The following is a 27,974-nucleotide window of genomic DNA, read 5'->3' on the forward strand; positions in this document are numbered from 1 at the left end:
TGGATGCATGGATAATTCTTTTGCCTCGAAAGAATAAAAAACAGTATCTTTATTTGATATGCCAAAATTTGTTTAAGGACAATTTAGTTTTTGGCATCAATCAAGTAGTAGGTTCTGATTTGCTTTTTTTTTTTACGGTACGGTTTCTGGACACGTAAATAATAATAATAAGATTATAGCAGAAAATGTTGTTAACAGGATAAATTCATATTAAATTAATCTATAAAGTTTTAATAGTAAAGAAATTTTATTAAAATTACTATGGCGTCTGTTTTGCGAGAAAAGCAGATTTGTAAGTTATATTATTTTGCTATTTTTTGTGTAATTTTTAATTGTAAGATAAAATAGATAATATTTTATTAATACACTTCAATAATGCACTGCTGAAAAAGCCACCGTTAAGAACTTTATCTTTCTTTTTTTTGCTGTTGTAAATTTTAATTTCCTTGTGTAACATATGTTTCTGTTCTCTAATTTCTGTTATTATGTTTGTATTTCAGCTGCATTGAAGAGAATGCTGAATTTTAATGCTAATATCACTAAAGCATCAGTTTCTGAACCAGTTTGGAAGGTATCAAGAATCGAATTAATATCTTACCTTATGAAATAATTTTCCAAACAACATATTTGATCATAAATTATGTTTAATAATTTATTATAAAGTATATTTGTTAAATGGATTTAAATTTTCAACACAAAATCAATAGCAGTATTCTTATTAATCTTAAAGATTGCTAATGATACACTTATGTTTAATTTAAAAATAATAATCTGAAAGAAAGAAAATGTTTTAGTAATAGATATTACTGTCATTTATTGATGCTGCTTTATTTATATACTAATATACCTACCTGGATATTTGTTATAGGTACTGTGAAAATAGGTTTTTTACGGCCTATCTCATTCAGGATTTTAAAGCAGGGTAACCTGGTAAACACAGGGAATTTAAAAATCAACCAAAATAACTGGGAAAATACAGGGAATTTTTAGTTTTTCTTTGCAAACTTGGAAAATTTCAGGGAATTTTGTTTCTTATTTTAGTCTTTTAAAAAATGGTGACCACTCAAAGCGAAATCTATGGCATATTTAAGGATGATATTTCAGCTATACTAAACTATTTAATTTACTCTAGCATTATTTGTTCTAAATATGTTCAGCTGTACCTTTTTTCTTTAAGTTTCTCCAGCAATTAAATTTAGTATAGTTTTAACAATATAGCTCACACAAAAGCACAGTGATAGTGTGTTTCCTCTTAATATATTGTGTAGTATAATATCTACAGGGAATTTTATTTCTTCCAGATTCGAATGGCGACCATGTAAAGTTAACTTTGAATTAAACTTAAGAAAGTCTGATTATTTTGAAAATTTTTTTTTTATATATTTTTTTTGTATTTTTTGAATTTTTTTTTTATATATTTCAGATTTTGGTGTATGATCGGTATGGACAGGACATAATTTCCCCTATATTGTCAGTGAAGGAGTTACGAGATATGGGAGTCACACTTCATCTGTAAGTATTAATCCTTAGTATAGATTTTCTTTCCTTAAAGTTTTTAATTTCAATTTTAATATTTTTGACATATTATTAAGGAAATGTGTCTTTGTAGCCTTTTACACTCGGACAGAGATCCTATACCAGATGTACCTACTATTTATTTTGTTATGCCAAATGAGGAAAACATTGTTAGAATATCTCAGGTACTGATGGTTTATTTGTTTTTAAATAACTTGAGTGTTTTGATCTTCATTATGTTATTTTTAAGTGCATTCATTCATATTTAAGAAAAAAAGTTAACTCCTTTTTTGTTGTTGTTTCTATTAAGAAAAAATTATGTTAAATATCTCTTGATAATTTAATTCTTTGAGTGTTCTTGTTTTTTCTGAATATAACCTGATAACTACTCTGTAACAACTAATGAATTCCCCTCTTGTTGTTGAATGAAACAATATTGTTCTGTAGAAAAAAATTCTGTATAATTTTGTTTAGTCAAAATGCTTGAGTGCTTTAAATCAATTAAAATCTTTAAAAGCATAAAAGAGTAAAAAAAATTACTTTAAACTTCAAGTTTAAAATAATTTTTTACTAATAAAACCTTTTTTTGATCAAATATTTTTATTATATATATATATATATATATATATATATATATATATATATATATATATATATATATATATATATATATATATATATATATATATATATATATATATGCATATCTTTTATGTTTTGTGAAAGTTTTTTTTAATACACTGGTGTGTTTAATTCAATAATCAGTAATTCATTAATTAGCATCAAGACTCAGTGGATTTTTCAAACATTTAGAAAATTGATCATCAACACAACGATTATTAAATAACAGAAAAATGAATACAACTTGACACTTCCGTGTCTGTAAGCTCACTGTTTTAGTTATGCTCTCACAGAGCCCTCTTAGTAAGGGGATTTCACCATTCTCCCCACTTAAATTTCGATGAAATTTACCAATCAGATAATTAAGCAATAATTAATTAATGCACAAGTTTTGCCTTGTCAGTATATATAAAATAATGAATGGCCATCGAATCGGCAATGGAGCAACTTTGTTGATGGCTCATACCAGAACACTTTGAGAGATCTTAACTGGCTTCTCTTTTACAGGTTAAAATTTCGTGATACATCCCATAGGCCAGTTCATAAGCTTAGCGTTGGAATCCTTTAAAGGGATGAGCTGATTCACTTTCTGATTCACCAAAAAAATGGTGTGTTCAATTTGATAAGCCGTAATTCATTAATCAGCTTCAAGGCTCTGTACTCAGTGGATTTTTCGAATATTCAGAAAATCAATCATGGATAAAATCAAATATAACGAAACAGTTATTTAATAGAGGAAGAATGAACACAACTTGACACTTCCGTGATTATAAGCTCACTGTTTTTGTTATTATACTCACAGCGCACTCTTAGTAGTTTTTTTTTTATCATATACATTAGAGGTGGGTCTGTATCATGTATCTGATATTTTGTGCTTAATTCTTAAAATTATCAAGTACTCTAAAGGAATACATCTGAATATGAATCTTTAAATGAATGAGTTCTAATAGTAATACTTCCCGAAACAAGAAATTTAGTCCTAGTCTTACTACAGTAGAGAACCAATTATCCGGGATGCTCGGGACAATCGCTATCCCGGATGTCTGAATTTCCCGGTTTTCTGGATCGACCAAAAAGTGTCGTTAATCGATGTTTTATCGAACCCGAATTACAAGGAAAAAGTGCAATGCATAAAGTAAGAGAAAAAAGAAAGGTACTCCTAACTTTAAAGAGAAAAATAACATTTAAAAGAATAAAAAAATTTGCAAGTTTAGACAGGAAAAACAAGATTAAAAAAATACGAAATTCTCGTATTTATATTTTAAAAATAATTACAATTCCTAAATTAACTAATATAAACAAAACCAATGGTTAAATAATGCAATATATTTCATACCTAATTATACGGGGGAAACGATAAAATAAAAGGAAAACTTATTGATCTAAATAAAAACACTTGAAAATTATCGAACCGAAACGATAGTTAAAAAAGGCACTAACATAAATATTGAAACCCGGAACAAGGCAAGATCAACGGAATTAAAAAAAAAAAAACTAATGATAAAACTTATGAATAAAAATAATTAATTTATTGAGTGTGAAAAGAAAAAAAAAATCAAACGTAGTGGAATCAGAAAAGCAAAACTGCAATCTGCTTCATAAAATAATCGTATGTTTAAATTAATAAACAATTCTCCTTTTATTTATTTATTTTTTGTTGATAAAAACACGATATTTAGTTGCAGCAGATGTGATTCCACATCAATAAAAACTTGCAAATAATACCGCACTTGAATTTATTCAGAGGAAAAAGATTTTATTTTTATTAATCAATGTCAAATAGATAAACATATTTTTCTCTTTCATCTTCTGTTCACTGATCTGAAGGGCATGCAATGCATTTTCTCCACCCCCCTCGTAAATTAAACAGATAACACACCCTTGAGCTTGATTGACGGCCTAAAGGAGAAAATTAAACATTCCTCCCTTCCCTGCCTTCAAAGTCACGGAGGAAATGATGTTTCTCTGGGTAAATGGGGAAAAATTCTCCCCTTCCTTACATTTTCCTCTACTCAACTTCAAGGATGAGTTCATTTCCACTTTTTTTTCATAATCGTTCTAGTTTAAAATGGCGGGAAAACCGATCAAAATTTTTCCCGGTTTTCTGGTTTCCCGGTTATCTGAATACCGGATAAATGGTTCTCTATTGTACTTACTTATTATTACTTTTATGATGCATGTGAATCTTAGTCTTTTTTTTTCATTATATTTATGAGTAATTTTTATGTCAGTGTTTCTTGTTTTAGGATTTTAGGAATCAGCTATACGATAGTTATTTTTTAAATTTTATTTCACCAATTTCTCGACAAAGATTGGAGGATTTAGCTAGTGCATCTCTTAATGCTGGATGTGTTTCATCTGTTAATTCGGTTAGTACACATGACTTATGACTTTGACACATGACTTTGCTTCTTGTTACATGTTAATATTCTACTGTTTTTCTAGGTGTTTGATCAGTATCTGAACTTCATCACTGTTGAAGATAACCTTTACTTTCTTAGGCATCAAGATCGTTCTTCATTAAATTATTTTGGTAAATACCATTTATCAAGTAGCATAATAATAATTATTCAGTTATTTTAATTTTTATAATTCATTACGCTTAGTAAGTATTTGAACACTTTATTCAAGCAATTCTTTGCTTTCTATATTTATAATAGAGTTTTCTATATTATAACACCAGTATTTTTTTTCAATATTTTGGCTTTAGTTTTATGTACACAGTTTTAAGAACTGTGCTCTTTATATTGTATTGTTTACATTTTCATTCGTATTGTGGATTGACTTATTTATTTTTGAAGCGTGTCTTTCTGCAAAGTAAATTATTTAAATTTTTTAATGTGTTATTACTACACTTAAGTTTTATGTATAAAACTTAAATAAATATAATAACACATTTATTATTTTTTGACCAAAATTGTTATAAATGCTGCTGTTATCATTATTTTGGATAAAAACTTTATTATATTTTTACAATTTATATTAATAAATTACATTTTTCATATTTTCAGCGGTTAATAGAGGAGATATGAAAGATACAGAGATGGAATTTTTAATTGATACTATTGTTGATAGTTTATTTTCTGTATTTGTTACATTAGGTAAGTTAATTGCTTATTGTCATTTTAAACTTTATTATTTGATTAGACATTCCACATTATTTGACTTCAATAAATCATTGAAATAATTATTAAATATGCGTTAAATTAATATATGGGATTTTACTTAAAATCAGAAATTATGTATTTTGATAATTTTCATAACTTTTAAATTTAAGCAAAATTGTGCCCTGTACAATTGCAAGCAATTCAAATGCAACACAATCGCAAACGCATTACATTAATAAATACTAATTTGAAATACTTGAATTTTATGTAAATAAAGAAGTTAAAAACCTAAATATAATAAAAATAAGTTATTAAAATATAATAAATTGATTAAAAGAATCTTACTAAGCGCAAAATTATACCATAGAGAACAATCGCGATCACAAAACATAGCTTTATTGTAATCTGATTTAAAATACTTAAATATTATTAAATAAAATGATTAAAAAGCTAAAAATCCTTACAATAATTAAATGAAATTTTAATAATAAAATAAATCTTGTTTTGCACTAAATTGTACTACACAAAGCAATCACGAATGCATTTCGTTTCTTTTTACTAATTTTAAATTTCTAAAATTTTAACATATCAAATGATACAGTTAAAGACCCTTTAAAATAATTTAAAAAAAATAGAAATAAAAAGTAAACAAATAATCTCCATTTGTGCGAAATTAATGCATAAAATTATTGCGAACACATTATTTCTTTTATGATTAATTTATAATATCACAGTTATGAATAAATCAAATGAATAAAATAAACATTAAATATGGAATAAAAAGAGCAGTTTATGCTTTCTTTTATCCTTGTCTTCATCATGTTGTATCCTTTTAACCGAACATCTCTAAATTTCGAAATCGTACTTTTCAAGTGTTGAAAGTATATGATAAAAATACGAGTAAAAACAATGGAATTGACCTTCAGCCGAAAATATCATGCATTGGTACTTGTAGAGAAATTGACTAAGATCATTTTGTGAAATTAAAAAAAAAAAAAAAAAAAAAATCATGGTGATTTTTTATTCTTTAAAAAAAAAATGAATATATGATTATTTTAGGAGCTGTACCTATTATTAGAAGTCCGAGAGGAAATGCTGCTGAAATGGTTGCTGAGGTAATTTTTAACAAATGTATAGATGTAACATATTAAAAGTTTGTTAAATATTTAAAAAAAAGGTAAATTATGTTTCAGAGCCTTAAGAAAATTAAATTTCCTATTTTATTATTTGTAGAAGCTTGACAAAAAGATAAGAGAAAATCTAAGAGATGCCAGGAATAGTTTATTTGCGCCTGATGGTATGCCTACACCATTTTCGTAAGTATTTGTTTTATTTTATAATTTTGTGTATAATCAGTAAGTTTGGGTCAGTTCGGTAACTCTGTAAGTGTAACTAATTGCTTCAATTTTCATGTTATGAACCCCTTCAAGAAACATCTTAAAGATGATTTTCACTGCTCCTATTGAACCGAGTCTGTAGAAATCCTCCCATTCAGATCCACCATTTTCATTTCAAAGTTTAAATGATAAATATTGTTTGCTCACTCTTAAATAATATATACTATGACAAATAAAAGTAAAGATTATTAAAATATTTTATTTAGAAGTAATTTATTTACGTAAAATGAAAAGAAAGGGTTATCTCTACGCATTTAAAACTGCTGATCTTTTTTGAAATCTTAACAGATATGGCACACATGGTGCGTAGTGTTTTTAAAAAGTGCTTAAAGGTGCTTATATTTGGTTTTTATTTTTTAAAAGCCCCTAAAGGTGCTTTTTTCATTGGTTTTTTGTAAAAAAGTGCTTGATTTTTATTTTTCAAAAATGAGTTTTTCTTCTTTAGCATGTCATTTTTCGCCACGCATTATGCAAAACAATGCTTTTCACATCGTTCTATTCAACGTTTTTACAATTCATCCAACAATCTATTTCGGCGTACCATCGGTCTATAGCATATGGAAGCGCCAATTATTTTACATGTTTGATGAAATACTTGCGAGTCGGCGTGTGCGTCTACTGAGCAGGGATCGGTGAGATTGTTGCACTCTCGTGTGCAACTCTGCTGCATTTTGCAAGATATTTTCCATTTCAGGCTTCATTTTCTACTCTCTGATATCGAAACGAAAAATCTCTTGATGCATTTTTTAATGGCTATTATAATCAAGAAAAGAGTTCTTTGCCAGAAACTAGTTATTTTATCATGATCATATAAAGTCTTTGTAAATTATTTTGCATTTTGCTAATGTATATAGTGCTTAAAAATATTTTTTGAGTGCTTAAAAAGCACTTAAATGGTGCTTATTTTTTGTAGAATGATTTGGCTATGCACCCTGAGCACAGTTTCAACAATCTGGAGCACATTCTATTTAGCGGCTCTGTCTTGAATCTAACCCATTTTAATTTTTTTTGCTTATCTCTATTATTTTTTGTTACAGATTTCAGAGACCATTGTTGGCTATTTTAGATAGAAATCAAGATATGGCAACTCCTTTGCATCATACGTGGACTTATCAAGCTCTAGCACATGATGTTTTGGTAATATTTGAATTAATTTTAACTTTTATATTAACTTATTGATAAGTTTTAACTTTTGCATGTAAATGATACTATTTTTGTAATTTGTATGTTTATTTTTATAAAATGTTAAGTTAAATGGCACAAATGCCAAGAGTAGCTATAATGAAACCCACTGATGTCTCCGTCTTTTTATTTATTTTTTATTATTATTTCCTCGCAGAATGACGATTCTCGGCGCAGTTGTAATAAACGTAGACGCGGCGTTGACACGTACCTCTCATCCAATCATAGCCAATCCTTCGAATTCGTCATTGCTTATGCCCCGCCTCTCTCTTCGGAAGCATCGTTTTCTGATTGGTTATTCTTTTCAGTGCGCGAACGTATCTTCAACAAAGATTTAAGATCAATCTCTCACATTGGGAAGTGAAGTGAATTAATTTTTTGTTTGCTTTGAATTTCGTCTCCGATCTCGATTACGTTTCACGTGGTGCTGGACTTGTTTTGATTTTGTCTGAAAATATTGAATGAAATGTCTGAAAAAAAGAATAAAAAATATGCAACATCATTCAACAAGACCTATTCTGATGAATTTCCATTTATTACTTCATCTAAAAGTGGAGTAAATTATGCCTTTTGCACCGTATGTTCGACAGATATTTTGATAAAGCACAAAGGCAGAGGAGATATAACTCAGCACATTGAGAGAGAAAAGCATCAGCGAATGACAAAAACTCTCGCCGAAAACAAAACTCTTGGCTTTTCCTTTGTCCAGAACGATATGAATGTGATTCGGGCGGAATGTATGTTTACATCCTTTATTATTGAACATAATCTTCCCATAAGTGTGGCTGATCACGTTGGTCCGCTATTAAGGAATATGTTTCCTGATAGCAAAATAGCCAAACAATACGGTTGTGCCAGAACTAAAACTACTGCCATAATAGGGGAAATGACACAGTCTGAAAAGATTGATATTGCCAAAATGCTGAGAACAAACATGTTTTCTATTTCAACCGATGGAAGCAACAAAGGAGATTTTAAGTTATTTCCTATTGTTGCTACTTGTAATGATCAAAACAAGCAACTTGTAGGAACACATTTATATTCTGTTCCAGTTCTGGAAGGGGATGCTACAGGTTGTAATATAGTGAAACTTGTTTTGGATAGTTTAAAAGTGAGTGAAATTCCTTTGGAGAACTGCTTAGCATTAGGTGTTGATAATGCACCTGTTATGGTTGGGGGAAAAAATGGAGTAGGGGGAATTTTTAAAAAGGATATCCCACAATTATTTGTGCAAGGCTGTTTATGCCATCTTGTTAACTTAGCTGCAGAAAAGGGGGCTAATTGTATTCCTGTGAACATTGAAGAATATATAATTGATATATTTTTTTATTTGGAGAAAAGTGTTAAAAGGAAAGAGAAACTGAAAAAGTTTCAAGAACTCCATAATACAGAAATTAGAAAGGTGCTAAAGCATGTCTCTACGAGATGGTTGTCACTAGGACGTTGCTTATCTAGATTAATGCAACAATGGGAGCCATTAACTTCTTTTTTTAAAGAAGAAGTAAAAGATTCATCTTCTGTTGCCTTACCAGAATATACTATTCCAAAATTAAAGTCATCTGCTCATTTACCTAAATTGGAATCTGTTGATAAAGGGAAAAGAAAGATGAATGATAATGTTCAGCCTGCACCTAAGAAGTAGAAGGTATGTGATAATGTAAATTTAGATCAAAATTCTAGTGCAGGTAATATTCTTTCCAGAGTAGAAAGACTTTTTATGTTTTTATCTTCTGACCTTAACAAGGCATACGTAAACTTTTTGCTGCATATACTGCCTGTGTTTGAACATTTTAATGTGACATTACAGTGTAAATCTCCAAAAATTCACATCCTGAGGCAGTTGATGAATGAACTTTTTAAAACACTTTTATCCAAGTTTATGTTACCAAATGTTGTAAAATCTTCTAAATCATTTTTAGAGGTAAATTTTTATTCAAGAGATAACCAAAAAGATGATGTTGATCTAGTTGTAGGACAGACTACGAATAAAATTGTTGAGTCTTTGAGTGATAAAGAAAAGAAATCATTCTATGCACACATCAGAAAATATTTTGTCAAAGTATGTGACTATATGAGACAGAAATTTCCCTTTAATGATGAAGTAGTAATTAATGCTGAATTTGCTAATATGGAAAACTTTGACAAAGCATCTTTTTCTAGTGTCAAATTTTTTATTGATCGTTTTCCAGGACTGTTGAAATCTTTAGGTGATTGTTCAACAGTTGATGAATTGCAGTCACAATTCAATTCTTTGCAGCTGGAAGATTTTCTTGGTTCTCTTGAGTCAGAGCAAAGAATTGATTCTAAATGGGATAAATTGTGTGCCATGTTTAAAAATAAATATGATTTGTTATCTAAATTCATGTTGTCAATACTAGCAATACCACACATCAATTCTGAGTGCGAGCGCATATTTAGTTTGGTTACAAAAGCACACACCCAGTTTAGATCCTCTATGACTGCCAAAAATTTGGAGAACCTAATGACTGTCAAACCAAAATATTCAGAACCCTGTTTTAAACAAAAATTTGATGATGATTTCTTGAAAAGAGCAAAATCTGCTACTGTTAATAAATTTGCTAGTTAATTGTGCTTGTTATGATTTAATTGAAAGTTTATTATTATGTTCTGTATTTACTCTAATCATCAATCAAAAATAAATCTTCTTTCAATAAATGTATACTGATTTCTAATGTAATGGTCTTTAACTATTTAGTTTTTGTAATAAACATATGAGCATTACACTTAATTCCAGTCTTTCACCCCCTTTCCCTCTTTTGGGGTCTCCTCTTTTTTTATTTTCTGAGGTTGGCACATCTGCATATGAATTCCTTTTAAAATTATTTTTCATATTTCCTCCTTGCTTTTTTGTGGGTTATCCATGATTTTTATTGCAGCAGTGTGCTTGCCACTCAATTCCACGGATAATCCGGTTATACTGTATTTAACCTTATGTCTTAATCAGGGATGCAGAAAATTCTCAGAGCCTAATATTATCCCAGAATACAGTTTGTTTGGTTTGAAATTCCTTGCAAAATTATAAAGCTTTTCTTTTTATAGTTATAATAACTTTTTCAAAGGAATTTTAGAAAGAAAGTATAAATTTTGTTAAAATTTTTTGATAAATACTCCTTTTTAGTAAAAAAAAAAAAAAAAAGTTTGATTTTTCGTAGTGCATGAATAAACAGGAAAAATATTGTCATGCAAAAGATTTTTTTACAATAAAATTTTTTTTAGTCTTTTTATTTTTATTTTTAAAATTAGACCAAAGATTTTCAGAGTAGTTCCCGATCCTTGTTTGTGTGATTGGACATATTCTGAACGCATGGTCTTAATTAAAATTATGTTCCTTTTTGTACAGGATCTCCAATTAAATCGAGTATCCATTGAAGAAGTGACAGAAAAAGCAGGGCATGTTGGTGCAAAGCCCAGAAAAAGAACAAAAACTTTTGATTTAAATCCAACAGATAAATTTTGGATGCAGTATAAAGGAAGGTAAAAATCAATATCTCATATAATAAAACAAATTAAGTTCAAATAATATAAAAAAAATTATCTTACTAAAAGATGACAAACTGAGATTGTAAGTTGATTTATTCAACTTAGTACAGCAGTACTTTGAATGTTTCTATGCGAAAGCACTAGAAAAACTCGAAATATCTAGAAACTAGATCCAATTTTTAAAAGCCAACATCCTGAAGTTATCCAGAATTTTTTTAAAAGAAAAACATCATTAAATTATCTTGATGCAGTTACCTTTTTTTAGGTAGTAAAGCATACCTGCAAGTATTCCAATGTTAGTAAAGCTTTGTATAATAATTTAAGTGGTAGCAGAATTGCAATAAATATGGGCTAAAATTTTCTTTTTCAACCTAACTAGCATTTAACATAATAAATATGGCTATCAAGTTTTTTTTATTTGTTTTTAAATTATTTAATTAATGGTGATCCGTGGTGACTTAGGGGATAGCTTTCGCCTTCCTACGAGGTGAACTGGTTTGATTCCCAGCGATTCGTGGTCAATATGAATTCTGCCCCAGCTCGCTCTGACCACAGTGCTGACATAAAATATCCTCTGTGATAGATGGATCAAAGATTAGAAACCCCTTGCTGTCAGACTAATCGTGAGAGGTTTTCGTGGTTTACCTCTCCATGCAAGATAAATGTGGTCTAGTTCCATCAAAAAGTAATTCACAAAGGCAAATTTCTCCCAATACTTGACCCAGGAGTTCCCTTGTCTTCTGGATTGGGTTCAAAAATTAAAATTTATTATCCCCCCCTAAAAAAGTACTTGTAAAATGTAACCATTTAAGAATAATCCTAACAAAGTAAACATTTGTAACAGTATTTAGAATTAAACCAATTAACAGATAATTTTGCCAGTGTATTATCTTAACAGTGAATTAATTTTTTTAAAAATGGAATATGAATAAAAAGGCACTTGCATTTAAAAGGAAGGTACATTTATTGGGATCAAAGAGCAAGTAGGGTGGGCTGCCCTTCAAAAAATGCTTAGGGAGAACACAATAATTTAAAAAAAGCAAATACTGTATGTTGTTGCTTGCAGAAGGGCCAGAAACTGTCATTCATACTATTAGTCTTTTTTTTTTAAGGATAAAAAAGCATCTTGCATTTATGAAGAATATCCTATATTTTTTCCAAATCTTTCTCTTTTTCCCAATTTATTGCCAAAAAATGAGTAAATTTTTAATACCTTGAATTTTTGTTGTTGTTTTTCTTAAAATAACTATAAGCTATTAATCTTCTTCCAATTGTTTTTGTGAAGCCCTTTTCCGATTGTTGCCGAAGCTGTTCAGGGGGAGTTAGATTCCTACAGATCATCTGAAGAAGAAGTTAAGCGACTGAAAGCTGCTATGGTATGTATGTCTACAATTTTTTATATAAGTGACTGAATACCCGCTCTTTGTTCGGTGTGCAAAGAAAAGAAAATAATCAGTACTGAATAACACTTAGAATCATGTATGAAGCTGAAAGATATTTCTTCTTCTTCTTCTTCTTGCTTGAGCTTGTCAGATATGTGGCACCTCTGCACATGTTGCATTTTGTACCATACTCCAAGCCCAATTTTTCCTAGTTCCATTGTCTCGGGTCGCCTACTTTATTATAGTCTGACAGTCCCTTAATGGAATTAAGGTGAAGCTCTTTAGGATATGGATTGCCTAAGGTAGTGAGGCGCGTAAGGGCGAGGGCTTCACATTCGTATAGGATGTGATGTGCTGTGAAAGATATTTACCAAAATAACTTATAAAGCTAAAATAGCTCCAATTTTTTTAAATTTATCACAATGTTTTGTTCTTCCTGGTGTTTTTATATTCTTAGATAAAGCAAAATATAATTTTAGAGTTTATTTCATGAGAATAATGATTATCTGTATTTAATTCGTGAATTTATCACAATCGAGCAATTTTCTCGGGTACATATCCTTTTAGAGATTGTATAAAACCTCTTCCCACTGTATTTATACTAAAACTGTACAGTATTGATGTAGTTTTAAAAGGTACCAAATAAACTAATATAATAATGCATTTTTCCTGTATTAGTGTACTTGAAACAAATAAAAACTACAGCAATTACCATAATACTGGTAGCTCCTATTACCAAAACTAATTAAGCATCATTGGTGTTGATAATAGTCTGGCAATTTTTTTATGTTTCTTTTTAAGAATTAGTACAATTCCTCCATTAATTTTGCTTTTTAGTTCGTAACTTATTTTTTATTTAGATTAATACCTATTATTAAAATTCTTTAAGCATAATTGGCATCAATAATTGTTAAGTCATTTTTTATAAATCTCTTACATGAATTGATACCATTTCTCTGTTAATTAATTTTGCTTTTTATTACATAGTTTATTTTTCACTTCAGCTAGTAACTATTACAAAAACTAATTAAGTATCACCGGTGTCAATAATAGTATGGCAATATCTTATGATTCCCTTAAATGAATAAGTACCTTTTCCCCATTAATTTTGATTTTTAGTACATTCATTATTTTTTATTTTAATTAGAACTTATTACCAAAATTAAACATTGTTGGCATCAATAATGGTATAAGATTTTTTGCACTCTTCCTAAATTACTTGTACTATTCCTCTATTTGCATTTTAGTGCATAGCTGAATTCAAGTAGTACCTTATCCCAAAATTAATCCTAACAGTAATAGGAGTAAAAAATGTGACAAATTTTTGTTTCTTTTAATCAAATGTATCCATTAATTTTGCTTTTCAGTTCACAACTTATTTTTCTTTATTTCTAAGATCATTGATTTTAAAATTTAGTTTTATAGAGTCACCTTTTTATGCTTTTTTATTGCTTTTTTTGTCACTTTTTATGCACTATAATGTAGCTAATATTTATTTTCAGCTCTTTGCAGACAAATAAAGTTTTATCAAAAAATTAAAATTTTATTGTAGGGTTTAGAAATGAGTAATGGAGCAGATGAAGTGATTGGGTCTATGTCAGATAATACTGCTAAGTTAACATCTGCAGTAAGGTAAATTTAAATAATTTTATCAGTTTTTTTTTCTTCTTGTAATCTGTATGTAATTAAGTTTTATCTAAAAACGAGAAAACATGGCTTGGGCACCAGCTTGTAAAGTAGGGGCGATTGGTGCCTAATAAAAACCACATTGTTACCATATACGTTTTTTATTAGCAAAAAATATTTTATTGTTATGCAGGAGTATTTGTGTTGGTTTTAATTTGTGTTGAATTAAATTTTAGTTCCTTACCAGAGCTCCTTGAAAAAAAGAGATTAATTGATATGCATATGACTGTTGCCACAGCTATATTAGATCATATTAAGGTGATTTTTTTTCTATAATTGAAATAATTATATTGTGTAAAATACATATTAAGTTTATATTAAATACATGCTTCTAATATCTTTACTCTAGAGTCGAAAATTAGATGTTTATTTTGAAATTGAAGAAAAAATTTTGGGCAAAGCTATGTTAGTAAGTATCTGATTTTTTTTGATCAATTATAATGCCTTGATTTGTTTTTTTCCATGTCACTATGCTAATAGTTTTTTGTTGTTGCTTGGGTTACAAAGTAATGATTATAATTTTACTATTATAGTTAGTCGGGTTTTTATCCATATTTTAAAATGTGATTGCTTGAATAATACTGTAGTTCAATTTTTTATGAAGCCTTGACTCTTTTATAATGCCTTTGAGGAATGTGTACTCTTATTTTTTTCTTTTACTTAAACAGTATCAATTATGCATTGTATTGTGTTGGAATTTCAGAGTGAGGTCTCAATCTATGCATTGAAATTTATCAAATTCATTTCAGACCTATTAAGTTCTAGATAATGTTTCCCATATAATTTGCTGGTATTTTTAAATAAAACTTACGAAAAGGTACTAAAATTATAATAAAGTATAAAAATTTGTACTTATAGTCATTATTTATAATCTATATAAAGATTTTTTATCCTTCAACATGAGCCATTATGGCTTGGTGGTAAAGCCACTGAGATGCCGTTGTGAAGTTCTTTCATTCGATCCCTTGCGGCAGCTTGATGTCCGCCCATCTTTAGATCAATGGGCACCAGCTTGTCTGGAAAGTAAAGGCGATTGGTCCTCAATACTAACCATTTGCTGCCATTATGTTGCTGGTCATGAATTTGAGAAGCCTTAATTTCCTAGTTTACAGAGGGCCGTAGCGAAAATGTTTTCGTTTTATTTCTTAAAATTTGAGAAAGCTTCTTTCTTTTAATTTTCCTTACATTATCTCAATTTTCAGTTTCCTTTTGTGTTTTTTAAATTCGTAAATTGTAATTCAAATAATTGTTCAGTAAATAATGAAATTTCTTTACAGGAAAAATCATTGATGGACATGATTACAGATCCAGAAGGTAATTATAAATGAATTTCATGTTACTGTGTGCTGTAAATTAATTTTATATAAATCTTAAAATAATGTATATTCTGTCTATGGAAAGAACTACCCTCACCATTTGTCTGGAGCAGTTGCAGTTATGATATTTAACTATTTCGAGTAGGGTTGTTGGGTCAATATATAAGACTGTTTTGGTGTCAATTGAGAAAGGAAATCTGGGGATAGAGAAGCTTCTCTCTTTGAAAGTGCTCTTTTCTATAGCAACAGACAGCCACTTTGTCTGTTGCTATGGAACAGCCACCAAACTATCCCTCTTCATATCTGTGTATTTATGTTTCTAAAATTTCTTTAGCTGGATTGCCAAGTGATAAACTAAGGCTCTTTTTGATCAGTTTCATATGTGGCCCTCCTATGACAGAGGTGAGTTATATTTTATACACATTTTTACTAAACTTTAAAAGAATGCAAGCATCTTTATACTATGGATACAAAATTATTTGCAGGCTGAAGTGGACCAATATATAACAGCATTAAAAGATGCTGGCTGTGAAGTTGAAACTGTTCAGTACATGAGGAGGTGGAAGTGAGTATCTGTGTTTAGAATAATATATTAGATATACACTGCATTATAATAATAGAAATGATACTTTTAGTTTTTGACATTTTTTTAAAAATTTCTAAAGAAATACTCGGGGGATAATTTTGTAATTTTAGAGTCGTTCAGTTCATGCAAATTTTCAAACTTAGCAATAAGATTTAAAGCTTTCTGAGGTTTGAACAATAAAAGAAAACAAGTGATATATATAGATTTAAGTACGAAGCCGTAGTTTTTATTTGTGAGCAGTTTTAGTACCTTTGAACTATTAGTTCTACTGATTTGAGTTTAGTTTTATTTAATTTGGTGTAAAAATGCAACAAAAGTTGCATCTTGTTATTAAATTCTTGTCTTAATTCTTTTTTATTAATGTGATCCAAATCTTTGTTTCGCTGCTCCAAAATTGCATTTTTGTTGCTCCAAAGATGCTCCAAAATTATGTTTTGAAACTTGCACTTCTGTTACTAGTGTAGAGATAAATTAGTGATTTTTAAATTTTTTTTTTTACCCCTTTGAACAAATACTAGATGGCGAGTAAATCCCACTGTGAGTCTGGAAGAAAACATTCACATTGAGCCTAAATCACAACTTTTAAAACATTTTCCAGGTTCTTTCTAGGTTAAGCGCCACATTTATTAAAAGCTGAATCAGTTGACATTGTTTCTACGATACCTAAAGCCTTTACCAACAAATATTGTACTTTGTTAAGGCTGTTGTGTCACAACAACCAGAAATAAGACGTGAGTTGTACCAAACAATTTATTTAAACATTCACACGAAAAATCAATAAATATTACCCCAAAAAAATATCTCTTCGCAGAAAACACTCTCTTTCTCAACTACACAAAAAGAACATCACTTCTCGTGTATGTCTCTCAAGCAACATCAACATCATTTTAGCATAACCTCTCGAGGAATTGATGCTTTTAGCTCAGTTGTCACACACTGTTACGTTACAGTCTAACTCCTCCCTTCCACAGAGTTTTCTTTGCAAAAGTAGGAAATGGCAAAAAAACATACATAAAATTTTGTCAAAACTGATCTATATAGGTTGCCATAAAACTGTTTTGTTTATCGGTATATAGGAAAATAAAACAGTAAAGGAAAATAAACAGGAAAATAAACAGTAAAACTGGAGTCACGAATCTTTTCAGTGAGTAAGTCATCGCTTTTCACCGTTTGCTCAGAAGTAACGATGTGTTCATTGGAATCGACTATACCGAGCTGTACATTATCTTTATTTTCTACTTCCCTCCTTTCATTCATTTTTTCTTGTTTTCGAGTCATTACAGCACTTATCATTGGGACTTCAAACGAATTTTCCATAAGAGCAGCCGTTTTGTTACCCAATAAATAATACCCTTGATCACGAGAATCACCTAATACAGCTGCCTTAGTAACCACTTTTCCTAACTTACAGTTTAATTCAACCACGGCTAATGGGAAACAAAATGATTCTTCCTGTATTGGAGTTTTTATCCAAACAAATTCACCCGTGTACATTTCAGGTTTTACAAATCTCCTAGGAATTAAATCCACGGTTGCGCCAGTGTCTCGTAGTATTGAAATGCCAACGCCATTTACCACGCCAATGCTCGTATATGGTGTCATTATATCAGGAAACCTTGATTCCGAAACGTGAAGCGAAGCCACAGTTTCTGAATTTGTTTTCGCCTTGGGACATTGAGGGCGTAAATGATCATAAGATCCGCATTCATAGCATCTAAGCTGTGTTCTTCTTTCAAATTCTCTTTCGCGAACATTTTCTTTAACATTATTTTTCTGCCAAGTCAACTTTTCTTTAGTTCTGGTATCACTTTGGTTCAGAGATCGCCAAGAATCATTTTGGTTACTTCGATTATAAGACACAGACTTTTCCTTGAAACTGTTTTTTAAACTTTCATAGTCGTCCAATTTTCCGGCTAATTTGGAATAAGAATTCAATTCCATCCAATCTTCAAGAAAATGATCTCTTATGTCATTAGGTACATGACGTTTCATTTGCTCGGTAACCATCAAACTCTTAAGATCATCGAAAGTGGTAATTTTTGCTTCAGAAACCCATTCGCTAAAATAGCAATTTAATTCTTGTGCAAAATTTCGCCAAGATTTTTCAGGTGATTTAAAATGTCGATAAAAATTTTGTTTGAGTTCCTCTGCATTAAGCTTATATTGTTTAAGAATCAATTCTTTTACAAAGTCGTAGTTATTGGCATCATTAGGAGACTCTCTCGCCAACATATTTGAAATGTCGGGTGGTACTACGCTCAATAGGTAAGGCACCCATTCATCTTTAGGAATTTGTGCAATTTCTGCTCGACGTTCAAAATTTATCAGATACAACGACATTTCATCTTTACCTTCATTAAATTTTGGTGTTATTTGTAAAATCTGTATTTTATGATTTGTTTCACCTGATACCGGTCTGTTTTGGTGCTGAATTTGAGAATTTGCTTCTAATTCGAGTTTACGCAATTCCAATTGATGTTGCCGTTCAAGTTCTTCTCGCCGTTCTTGTCTTTCTCTTTCAAGTTCTTCTCGCCGTTCTTGTCTTTCCAGTTCTTCTCGCCGTTCTTGTTTTTCAAGTTCTTCTCGCCTAATTCTCTCCTCCGTTATACGAGTCAAACACATCTTTACATCCTCAACCTCATAATGTTTACTAGTTTGAATTATTTTTTTAATTTCACAAACATTTGCTTGAAGTGGAACAGATTCACCTAATTCGTCGGCCAATTCTATCAAATCCACTTTTTTTGTTTTATTAAGAAAAGCCATAATTTACAACTGATAAAAAACTAAATATACAATCACTGACTACGTTAAATCAACTACTCTTACTATATCCCGCCGCTGCCACCAGTAAAATTCTGTTGTGTCACAACAACCAGAAATAAGACGTGAGTTGTACCAAACAATTTATTTAAACATTCGCACGAAAAATCAATAAATATTACCCCAAAAAAATATCTCTTCGCAGAAAACACTCTCTTTCTCAACTACACAAAAAGAACATCACTTCTCGTGTATGTCTCTCAAGCAACATCAACATCATTTTAGCATAACCTCTCGAGGAATTGATGCTTTTAGCTCAGTTGTCACACACTGTTACGTTACAAGGCATTCAATAACATTGAATCATGTGTAAAATTTCATATTTTTGAAATTTTAAGGCTATACCACAAATACATAACACATACTTTGCTTTTGCTCCTAAGTGTTACATATTAATTTTCAGCACATATTCTTAAAGTTTATATTTTTTCACTGTTGGCAGAAGTAGATTTTAACAGTCGAAATCCAAGAAAAAAACTACTTATTTTAATGAATTCTGAATGACATTAGTGCTATGAGTGACCCTTAAATATTTATTTCTTAACAGTTAGTGTGGAAGCAGTACATCACGAAATAAGTGTCAATGTTGTAGCCTTCCATGTCTTGAAAATTCCAACAAAATCATCAATGCAACTATTTATTCTTAAAAAAACTGGTTCTTAATCATTGAAAACTTATATTACTACAATGCTGTACAGTGCAGTGAAGAGTCGCAAAAGGGCAAATTTTTGAGGCCACCTCAGCTTATTGCAAATGCTAGCATAAATTACAACATAATCTCATATGATGGTATAATTGCTTATTTTGACTTAATATGGTTGATAAGGATTATAGCTAAATACATTAAAATTTTTTTATATAAAATTTTTAATATATAAACATTTAATTATGTAAAAAAATTGTGTCATTTCTTTTATAGAACTTACAGCAAGCTTTCTTCAAATTCAACTAGTCAGTATAGTGGTGGAACAAAAACAGTTAGGTATGTATCTACCTCAAATACTATGCTCTCCATCAAGTAATATATATAATATATGTGTGTACAGTCAGACCTCTATATAAGGTCATCCGCATATAAGGTCACTTTTCCAAAGTCCCGGCTCACTGAATAGGAATTTTTTGTTACAGATTATCGGATATATGGTCAAATTTTAAAAATCGTTACTTCTTATAAGGTCATTTTTATCTGAGGCAAGGGGAGCTCTTTTGTAACAAAAGCTTATTTAACTTGATTACATTTCATAATTCCTCTTTTTATATATATTTTTAATTGTGTTCTGATTAGTATTTCAAATAATCAATTACCTATTTAAGAACAGCTTTAGTTATTAGTTTAATGTTTCTAAATATTAAAAGCTTTACTTATCTAAATTATAGCATCATACATAAAATTTTTAATTATAATATATATATGTATATATAAAATTTTTAAAAAATATTCAAAAATTAAAAAGAATATTTAAAAATTGAAAAATCAAACAAGCCGGAAAACAAAATAAGGAAAAATAATATATAATTGCATCATCAACTCACATGATTATGTCCCAAAAAAAGTGCTTTCTAACATTGTATTAATATAGCCAAAGCGAAATATATCAATATAATAATTATATGTATATATGTATAATAAATCAATAAAATATATATATTTATACATTTTATCTTCATTTTTACAGCATGTTTTCTAAGTTAATGTCGCATGGTTCACAATTTGTAATGGAAGGTGTAAAAAACTTAGTTGTTAAAAAACATGTAAGTATATAATTTTGAAATAGATCAATACTTTTAATAAATTTTTTATATACTATTTTTAAAAAAATAGTTTTTTTTATTCAAATAATGGGTATATGCAGTGCAAAGAGCATTGCACCATTATAATTTTAGATAGCATATCTTGATATCTTAGAGCATGTAGACCTCAAATAGTAAAGCATTATAATGAAATATTGCTCAAAAATGTATATTTTTCTTTTTAAATTGTAAGCTATAATCTGTTAATCTGTATGTCTAGTGCTAAGTACATTGTACTGTTATAATTTTAGGTAGCATATTTTGGTATCTTGGGGCATCTAGAGATGTGTTTTGTTGTAATATTTACTTAACATTAACCATAAATAATACTTTTAAATATAATAAAATAATAGCTTTAAGAGATATTTTAAGGAATTTGTTTTTATCTTAATGTCAAAAATTTATTCTTATTTTCTTAGTACAGTTTATGAAGTGAGTACTGGTTATAGTAATATGCTACAGGTGTGTAATATTGAACATTTTGTAATTATATGTAATGCTATTATAATTATATTTTTTAGAATTTACCAATTACAAGGATAGTTGATTCATTAATGGAAATGAAATCTTTACCTGAAACAGATGATTATCGATATTTTGATCCAAAGCTTTTGCGTCCAACTGATAGGTAAATGTTTTAGTCCCAATTTATTAATGATAGTAAATAAAAATTGCATTAATGTTTTATATTTTTTTAAAACCTGTTCAGTAATTTTTTAACTATCTGTGAACAGATTATTTATGGTTATGATTATCACCAACCTAGTTATGGAAGTATGAAATCCTAAGATTTTTAAATGCATATTTCTAATATTTTTAGAAGTAATCTTTTAAACACTTGCAAACAGTTAACATATTTTTTAATTTTATTAATCTGCATCTTCTTTGTGTAGATTTGTGTTGACAACAGAAATTTTAAATTTCCTTCTATAAAGTTCACTAAAGTGTTATTTTTAACATATTTATTATTTCATATGACTTATACATTTCCATTTTTATTCAGTATAGTATTAAATTTTTTTATATTTTTTATAATTTATGCTTATTCAATGCCCATTTTTTAATAATTTTTGTTTATTCTCCTAAAAGTTTTATTTTCATATTTCTGTGCAAATTATTTTGTGATTGTTTTAAAATGTTAGCTTTGAAAATAGATTTTTTTTTTTTTTGTAACTTAAAATTTTTCTATGATATTTGTTTAATCTTAAAATCTAGTTCATGGTACAATCTAATTTTCCTTCTCACCAAATCTATTTTTTTCTTCTTTTGTGTGTGTTAATACTTTCAACATGAAAATGTTTGCTCAAACTTGCTCTAATAATTTTACAGTTTATTAATTAAAATGTATGAAAATATAGTGACAAAATTTATGCTTAACAATGTGTTGTAGTGTTAAATTTTTCCATATTTTTTTGTCATTGTTGAAAATTAAAAGCCAAGACTTTGTTTCTTGATTAAAGTTTTTTTAACGATTCTTTAAATTTTTTTCTTCCGTAGCTCTTCTATTCCTAGGAATCGATCACCATTCCAAGATGTAAGTTTAATTTCATTATTGATTTTTACTTGAAGTGTCATTTATTATTTTTGTGATACAACCACCAGTTTTGTGACTAGGTTGTTAATTTAGCTTTTACTGCATGTAAAAACATTACCATTATAAGTAGTTAAGTTTTAAAATTTTTTAATTACTATGTTCAAACAAGCTTCTTTATTTAGTTATATTTCGAGTTCAAAACAATTTAATTTGAAGGGTGTATAAAGACTACTAACTTATTACTATAAACTCAGAATAAAGCTTTAAAAAAAAAAAAAGAAATTTGTGTATGTTACATTAAGCTTGAAGGGGGCTACATTCTATTTTTTAACATTTCGAAGCAATGCTTAATATTTTGTGCATTATAAATTGGGTTGTCCTTGTTTAATGTTTTTTATCTGAATAATTATTATAAGAAACAAATCTTCCTTAAAATAATTGTCAATAATGAAGATATAAATATGAAAAGTATTACTTTATTTTTGATATTATTCATTGTTACTTCATTGGAGATAAAAATTTAAACTAATTTATTTATTCTTAAAATATTTTTTAAAAGATCATACATTTTCTCCCTAGTTTAGAATGCTTCAAACTTTCCTATAACTATTGGAAAATTGTGATTTTTGAATTGTGATTTTTGTTTTAGTTTATTTTTCTTTAATCAGTGCTGTTAAACTTACTGTTTCTAGTAATAATTTTTTGTATCAAATTACTTTATAAGTGATTTTTTATTCAAAAAAATTTTGAAAGTTAATTTTATTATTAAATGTTATTGTACTAAATGTTAAAATTTAAAAATATTGACTTAAAATTTTAAATATGGTTCTTGTTATTTACATATATAAAATGACATTTTATTGATTTTGCAGGCTGTGGTGTTTGTGGTAGGCGGTGGAAACTATATTGAGTACCAAAATCTTATGGATTACACTAAAGTAAGAAAGATTTAAAACTTTTTTTTAAAAAAACTATTATTAATGCAAATTTCAGCATCTTGCCTCTATTTTAAAATTAATTTAGCTTTTTTTTCTCTCATCGTGAATTAATTGTTTGGATTTAGGAGGTTTTCAGATTTGAGAAGTCCAATTTTTATTTCTATTCTGTGTATGTATATATAGTTGAGTTATACTATTCAAACTTTTAAATATATTTATTTACATGTATGTTAATAACTTGAGAATGTAAGATCTTTTACTGAAGTTAAATGCATTACTGTACTAAAAGTACGAAAGTTTATGAAGCAGATTACAGTTTAAAAATATTTTTTAATAATTTTTCCTCTTATGTTTGGTCCTAGAAAGTGATGAATTTTGTCATTAATTATGAACATTTTAAGTGGTTATTTAATCTAATTCTATCTTGTGTATCAATAGTCCTATTTATTTAGCTTTATAAAAGAACTAAAAACATCTAAATGAAAAAGAAAACTGTATTTAAATTTTTTTAATTTTATTATTAAAATGTGTTGAATCTTTTTAAAAATAGACAAATTGTGAAAAAAAAATCTATATCACAGTTTACTACTTTAGGCATGTCAATTGTTAATGAAGTAATCTAGAAAATATTAATTTTTTTCAAACATTTTTTTAAAACTTTTTTATTCATCAAAAAATTCTAATGTGTTTATTATTTTTATTTCCAAAACACTTTATAACATATTTAATCTAAAATTTAAAAAACTTTAAGTTTTAACTAAAACTTTTAACTTTGATAAATAAGCAAAGGAAAATTAAGACTTTGTGAAGACTTAAGACTAGAATTGTGTGATGATACATATAGCAGAGCTCCTTCTAGGCAAAAAAAAAAAGGGCAGGGTGCAAAAGTTTAAAAAAGGGGCATTATTATTCTAATAAGGCAATAATTTCTTCATATGGACTTTACACGTTCTATTAAAAAACATTGTCAATTAGTAAAAGATTTTTTTTTTTACTTTACTGAAAGTAGCAAAGCAATCATATTAATAAAATAATAAATGTATGTTTTTAAGTGTCTGTAGTTATGATTTAATAATTAAAATGATTAATAATTATGATTTAATGATAGTGGAAGTAACTGCAAACTTTCCAAGACAAGTGCAACAAGGGGGTGTGATGGCTATTTTTCCTTTCCCATATAAATCTATGTATTGACAGCAATGTCAAACTAAATAAAAAGAATTGCAAATAACAAAAGTTTAAGAAATCCATAGTAGAGTTTGGGAAAAAAAAAGGAAGGGTTGAGGAAAGCAAGGGCAAAAAGGGTATGGAGTCTATTATATCAGGGCACTAATTTACTTCAGGGGCAACAGGGTGGATTCTTTTGACTAAAAGGGCAGCAGGGTACTGCGCCCTGTTTACCTTGCCTAGAATGAACTCTGCATATACCTTTATCAGGTTTTGCTCAAAATTATTGAACCTTTTTTTTTCTTTTGATAATATTTCAATTCATCAGTTTTATCTAATTTAATTAGATTTTAAATAATTTAAATGACTAAATAAAAATATTAAATTATTTTGATTGCTTATTACAGAATATTAGTAATTGTATTATACTTATTAACTTGTTAGTGTAGCATTTTATTTTGACCTATGATTTAGAATACGTATATTAAAAGAAGATAAAAATGATTTATATATTTCAACATTTTGTCTCTTGTTTTTGTCAGGGCAAAACAAATCCAGTTCAAAAGAAAATTGTATATGGATGTACAGATCTTGTTAATGCTGATCAATTTCTAAAACAGGTAAGTTAAACACTCATTTATTTCTAATGTATTAATCTCTTTAATCTTTTATTTGCTTAAACAAGATTTTTATATTCTTATTCATGTAATATATTTAAATACTTACAAAAGTTAGTGGATTAAGATTATTTTTTATTACATAGTATTTTTGGTGTTTGAGTTGAGGATGTTTTGCAAATATGGTTGATTGCACGAGGATCTTGAATTCCTAGGATGTGACTCAGATCTAAGTCTTAAAATTTTTTTTGACAAAACCGGGAAAAATTCTAAATTAAAAATAACCTCCAAGCTATCTTAAAATCTTTTGTAACATTAAGTAGCTATTAAGACTCTAGTATAATTTTTAGATCAATTATAGTAAGTATTGATTACAAATATTACTTTTCCTTCCAAAAATTCATGTGTAATGCGGAATTTTTATATTGTAATAAACTACAGGGTGCATAGCATTTTTAAAAAATGCTTAAAGGTGCTTATTTTCGATTTTTAAAAGCCCTTAAAGATGCTTTTTTCATTGGGTGTTTTTAAAAGGTGCTTAATTTCCTCTTTCCGAAATGTGATGTTTTTCTTGACCATGTTGATTTTCGCCACAAATTATGCAAAAAGACATTGTCCTATTTAATGTTTTCACAATTTATCCAACCTCAATCTATTTCGGCGACCGTCGGTCTGTGGTCTATGAAAACACTATTTGCTTTACATGTTCGATGATGTGTATACTGAACTTGATTTGAGTGGTAAGGATTTTTGTCTCTCATGTGCAACTCTGTTGCATTTTGCAAGAGATTCTCAATTTCAGACTTCATTTTCCACCCTCTGTAATAGAATTGAACAATCTCTGGAATTTTTGCTGATTACGGGGACCGACTAAACATTGGCAATTTTTTTTCTCTATTAGCGATAGAAAATTTCATTTCTCTTGTTAATTTAATCGTTGGTGACGTGCCATCGTCTTCGTCACTGGCAAGCAAATAAAATCATCAATTGTCAAAAACTTGCCAACTCTGTCTAATTATGATATTTTTTAAAAGTGCTTAAAAATATTTTTTGAGTGCTTGAAAAGTGCTTATTTTTTGATGAAAAATTTGGCTATGCACTCTGAACTATTTAAAATTGTAATCATTTGTTGTATCTGAGTGGTTAAGGCACCGATGTTAAGGCATTTTTAGTGGTTCATTTTGAAATACTAATGTTCTATCCTCTCTGGCTACTTGAAGCCCACTCTGCTTCAGGTTGATCAGTACCAGCTCCTCTGAAGTAAATGTGATCAGTGTACAGTGCTGACTGCAATGCTCCCATCATGTTGTTAGTCACAAAATAAGGAGCCTTAAGCTTGGGTGTTACAGTAATGCTCTTAATAAACTATCTAATTTTTTTATTAAAATCGAAATTTCCATATACATATATTTATCATTCTTGAAAAGTCATAGACGTATTACTTTTTTTCATATGTTTTTTTTCCTGGAAAAGTCAAATAACTTGGTCACTACTGGGATAAGACTAGGTGCATGCGTTTACTACGTGGGAAATTTGGGAACACTAGAATTTGAGTGAAAAAGTAGCTAACATTTCTTTTTTATGGGATACTTTAAGAGAATTATGAATGTAATTTACATGATTTAGTCAAGGCTGTACTGAAAGGAGGAGTGTTTAAGGGGCAATCGTCCCAGGGCTTGGGACTGCTGAAGGCCCCGACTGAAATTTTTAAAAAAAAATATAGTGTTTATTAATAAGATTTTTAATGAAAAAATTGCAAATAATTTCTTATACCTATATAAAAATTACAATTCTTTATAAAGGGTCTTAAAAAATTCTACAAATTACGAAAATAAGCATTTTTTTTTATTTGACGGAGGGGCCGAAGTAACCACTTTCCCTACACACATTGCACTATATATATATATATATATATATATATATACACACACACATAAAAAGGATAAAAGATAAGGAGAGATTAACGTTTATTATTCTTGCATTTCCTTGTTTTCATTTTTTTAAATATATTTTGTGTGCCTATGTGCATAGATATATTGAAAATATGTCTATATATATATATATATATATATATATATATATATATATATATATATATATATAATTAATTAAATGGAAAGGTAATAATTTTCTAGGAAATATATTTTAGATATTTATTTTTGTTAACTATTCTATCAAAATCAGTAAAATTTAATATTTTGTATAAATATTTACTAAAAGTAAATGATGTTAAAATTTTTTAATTTGGTTCCTTTTGCTAGTTCTTGATTTCTGGACTAATACTTTGCTTTTGGACTCAACATAACTATATTTATCTGAGTGACCTTGTTGTCCTTTACCTATCCTGAAAATTAGCTTTTTATGATTATACACATTCTGTAAATTTGTTTTGAAATAATAAAAATTTAGACTTTAAAAAAAATGGAATCAGTCAAAATTAGATTTGATTATTTTTAACTTATGCTAAATATATATTTTAAAATATAAAACATTTTCAGTTTTTATTTTACAATTTAAGTATAAAAGCTTTGTGTTAAATCTCAAGCGATTTTTATCTCCAGTATTATTGATTGTAATGATTTTTTTTTCTCCTTTCAGTTATGTCAATTAGGATGTGATATGCACTAACACACATTGCCTTTGAAACAACGAGATTGAATACTCCTTTTGGGTTTTACATGTATATAGACTGTATTATTTACCGCTATATCCTAAGATATGTGAAATATGTTATAAAAGCTGGCTTTTTATTTTCACTCTGTATTTTATATATCATCCAGTTCCATTAAAAATTTATATTTCTTATTGAAT

At 28.5% G+C, this 27,974-nt stretch overlaps 1 protein-coding gene across 1 annotated transcript; it reads left to right on the forward strand.

The window, feature by feature from the left end:
* Nucleotides 1-92: 92 nt before the first annotated feature.
* On the forward strand, nt 93-27,973 carry Slh (sec1 family domain containing Slh). The gene is made up of 25 exons (XM_016050642.4): nt 93-292; nt 501-571; nt 1,424-1,512; nt 1,610-1,700; nt 4,383-4,505; nt 4,582-4,669; nt 5,148-5,237; nt 6,303-6,358; nt 6,477-6,559; nt 7,678-7,777; nt 11,184-11,317; nt 12,609-12,699; nt 14,258-14,337; nt 14,568-14,649; nt 14,741-14,800; nt 15,669-15,705; nt 16,042-16,109; nt 16,193-16,272; nt 20,036-20,098; nt 20,793-20,868; nt 21,429-21,535; nt 22,405-22,441; nt 23,314-23,379; nt 25,089-25,166; nt 27,762-27,973. Exons 1-25 carry the CDS (start codon nt 262-264, stop codon nt 27,789-27,791), a joined length of 1,911 nt encoding a protein of 636 aa, XP_015906128.1. The 5' UTR covers nt 93-261; the 3' UTR covers nt 27,792-27,973.
* Nucleotide 27,974: the final 1 nt, after the last annotated feature.

The sequence above is a fragment of the Parasteatoda tepidariorum genome, chromosome 5, assembly GCF_982258835.1.
Source record: "Parasteatoda tepidariorum strain Cologne lab strain chromosome 5, Ptep-v5.0, whole genome shotgun sequence".
In the NCBI taxonomy this organism is placed as follows: Eukaryota; Metazoa; Arthropoda; class Arachnida; order Araneae; family Theridiidae; genus Parasteatoda; species Parasteatoda tepidariorum.

What these genes read in the sequence shown, in the direction of transcription:
- Slh (XM_016050642.4), top strand. Translation starts at nt 262, where the DNA reads ATGGCGTCTGTTTTGCGAGAAAAGCAGATTT. An exon ending in CTGCTGAAATGGTTGCTGAG is followed by an intron (nt 6,359 to 6,476) that starts GTAATTTTTAAC and finishes TATTATTTGTAG; the next exon opens with AAGCTTGACAAAAAGATAAG. An exon ending in GGTGGAACAAAAACAGTTAG is followed by an intron (nt 20,099 to 20,792) that starts GTATGTATCTAC and finishes TCATTTTTACAG; the next exon opens with CATGTTTTCTAAGTTAATGT.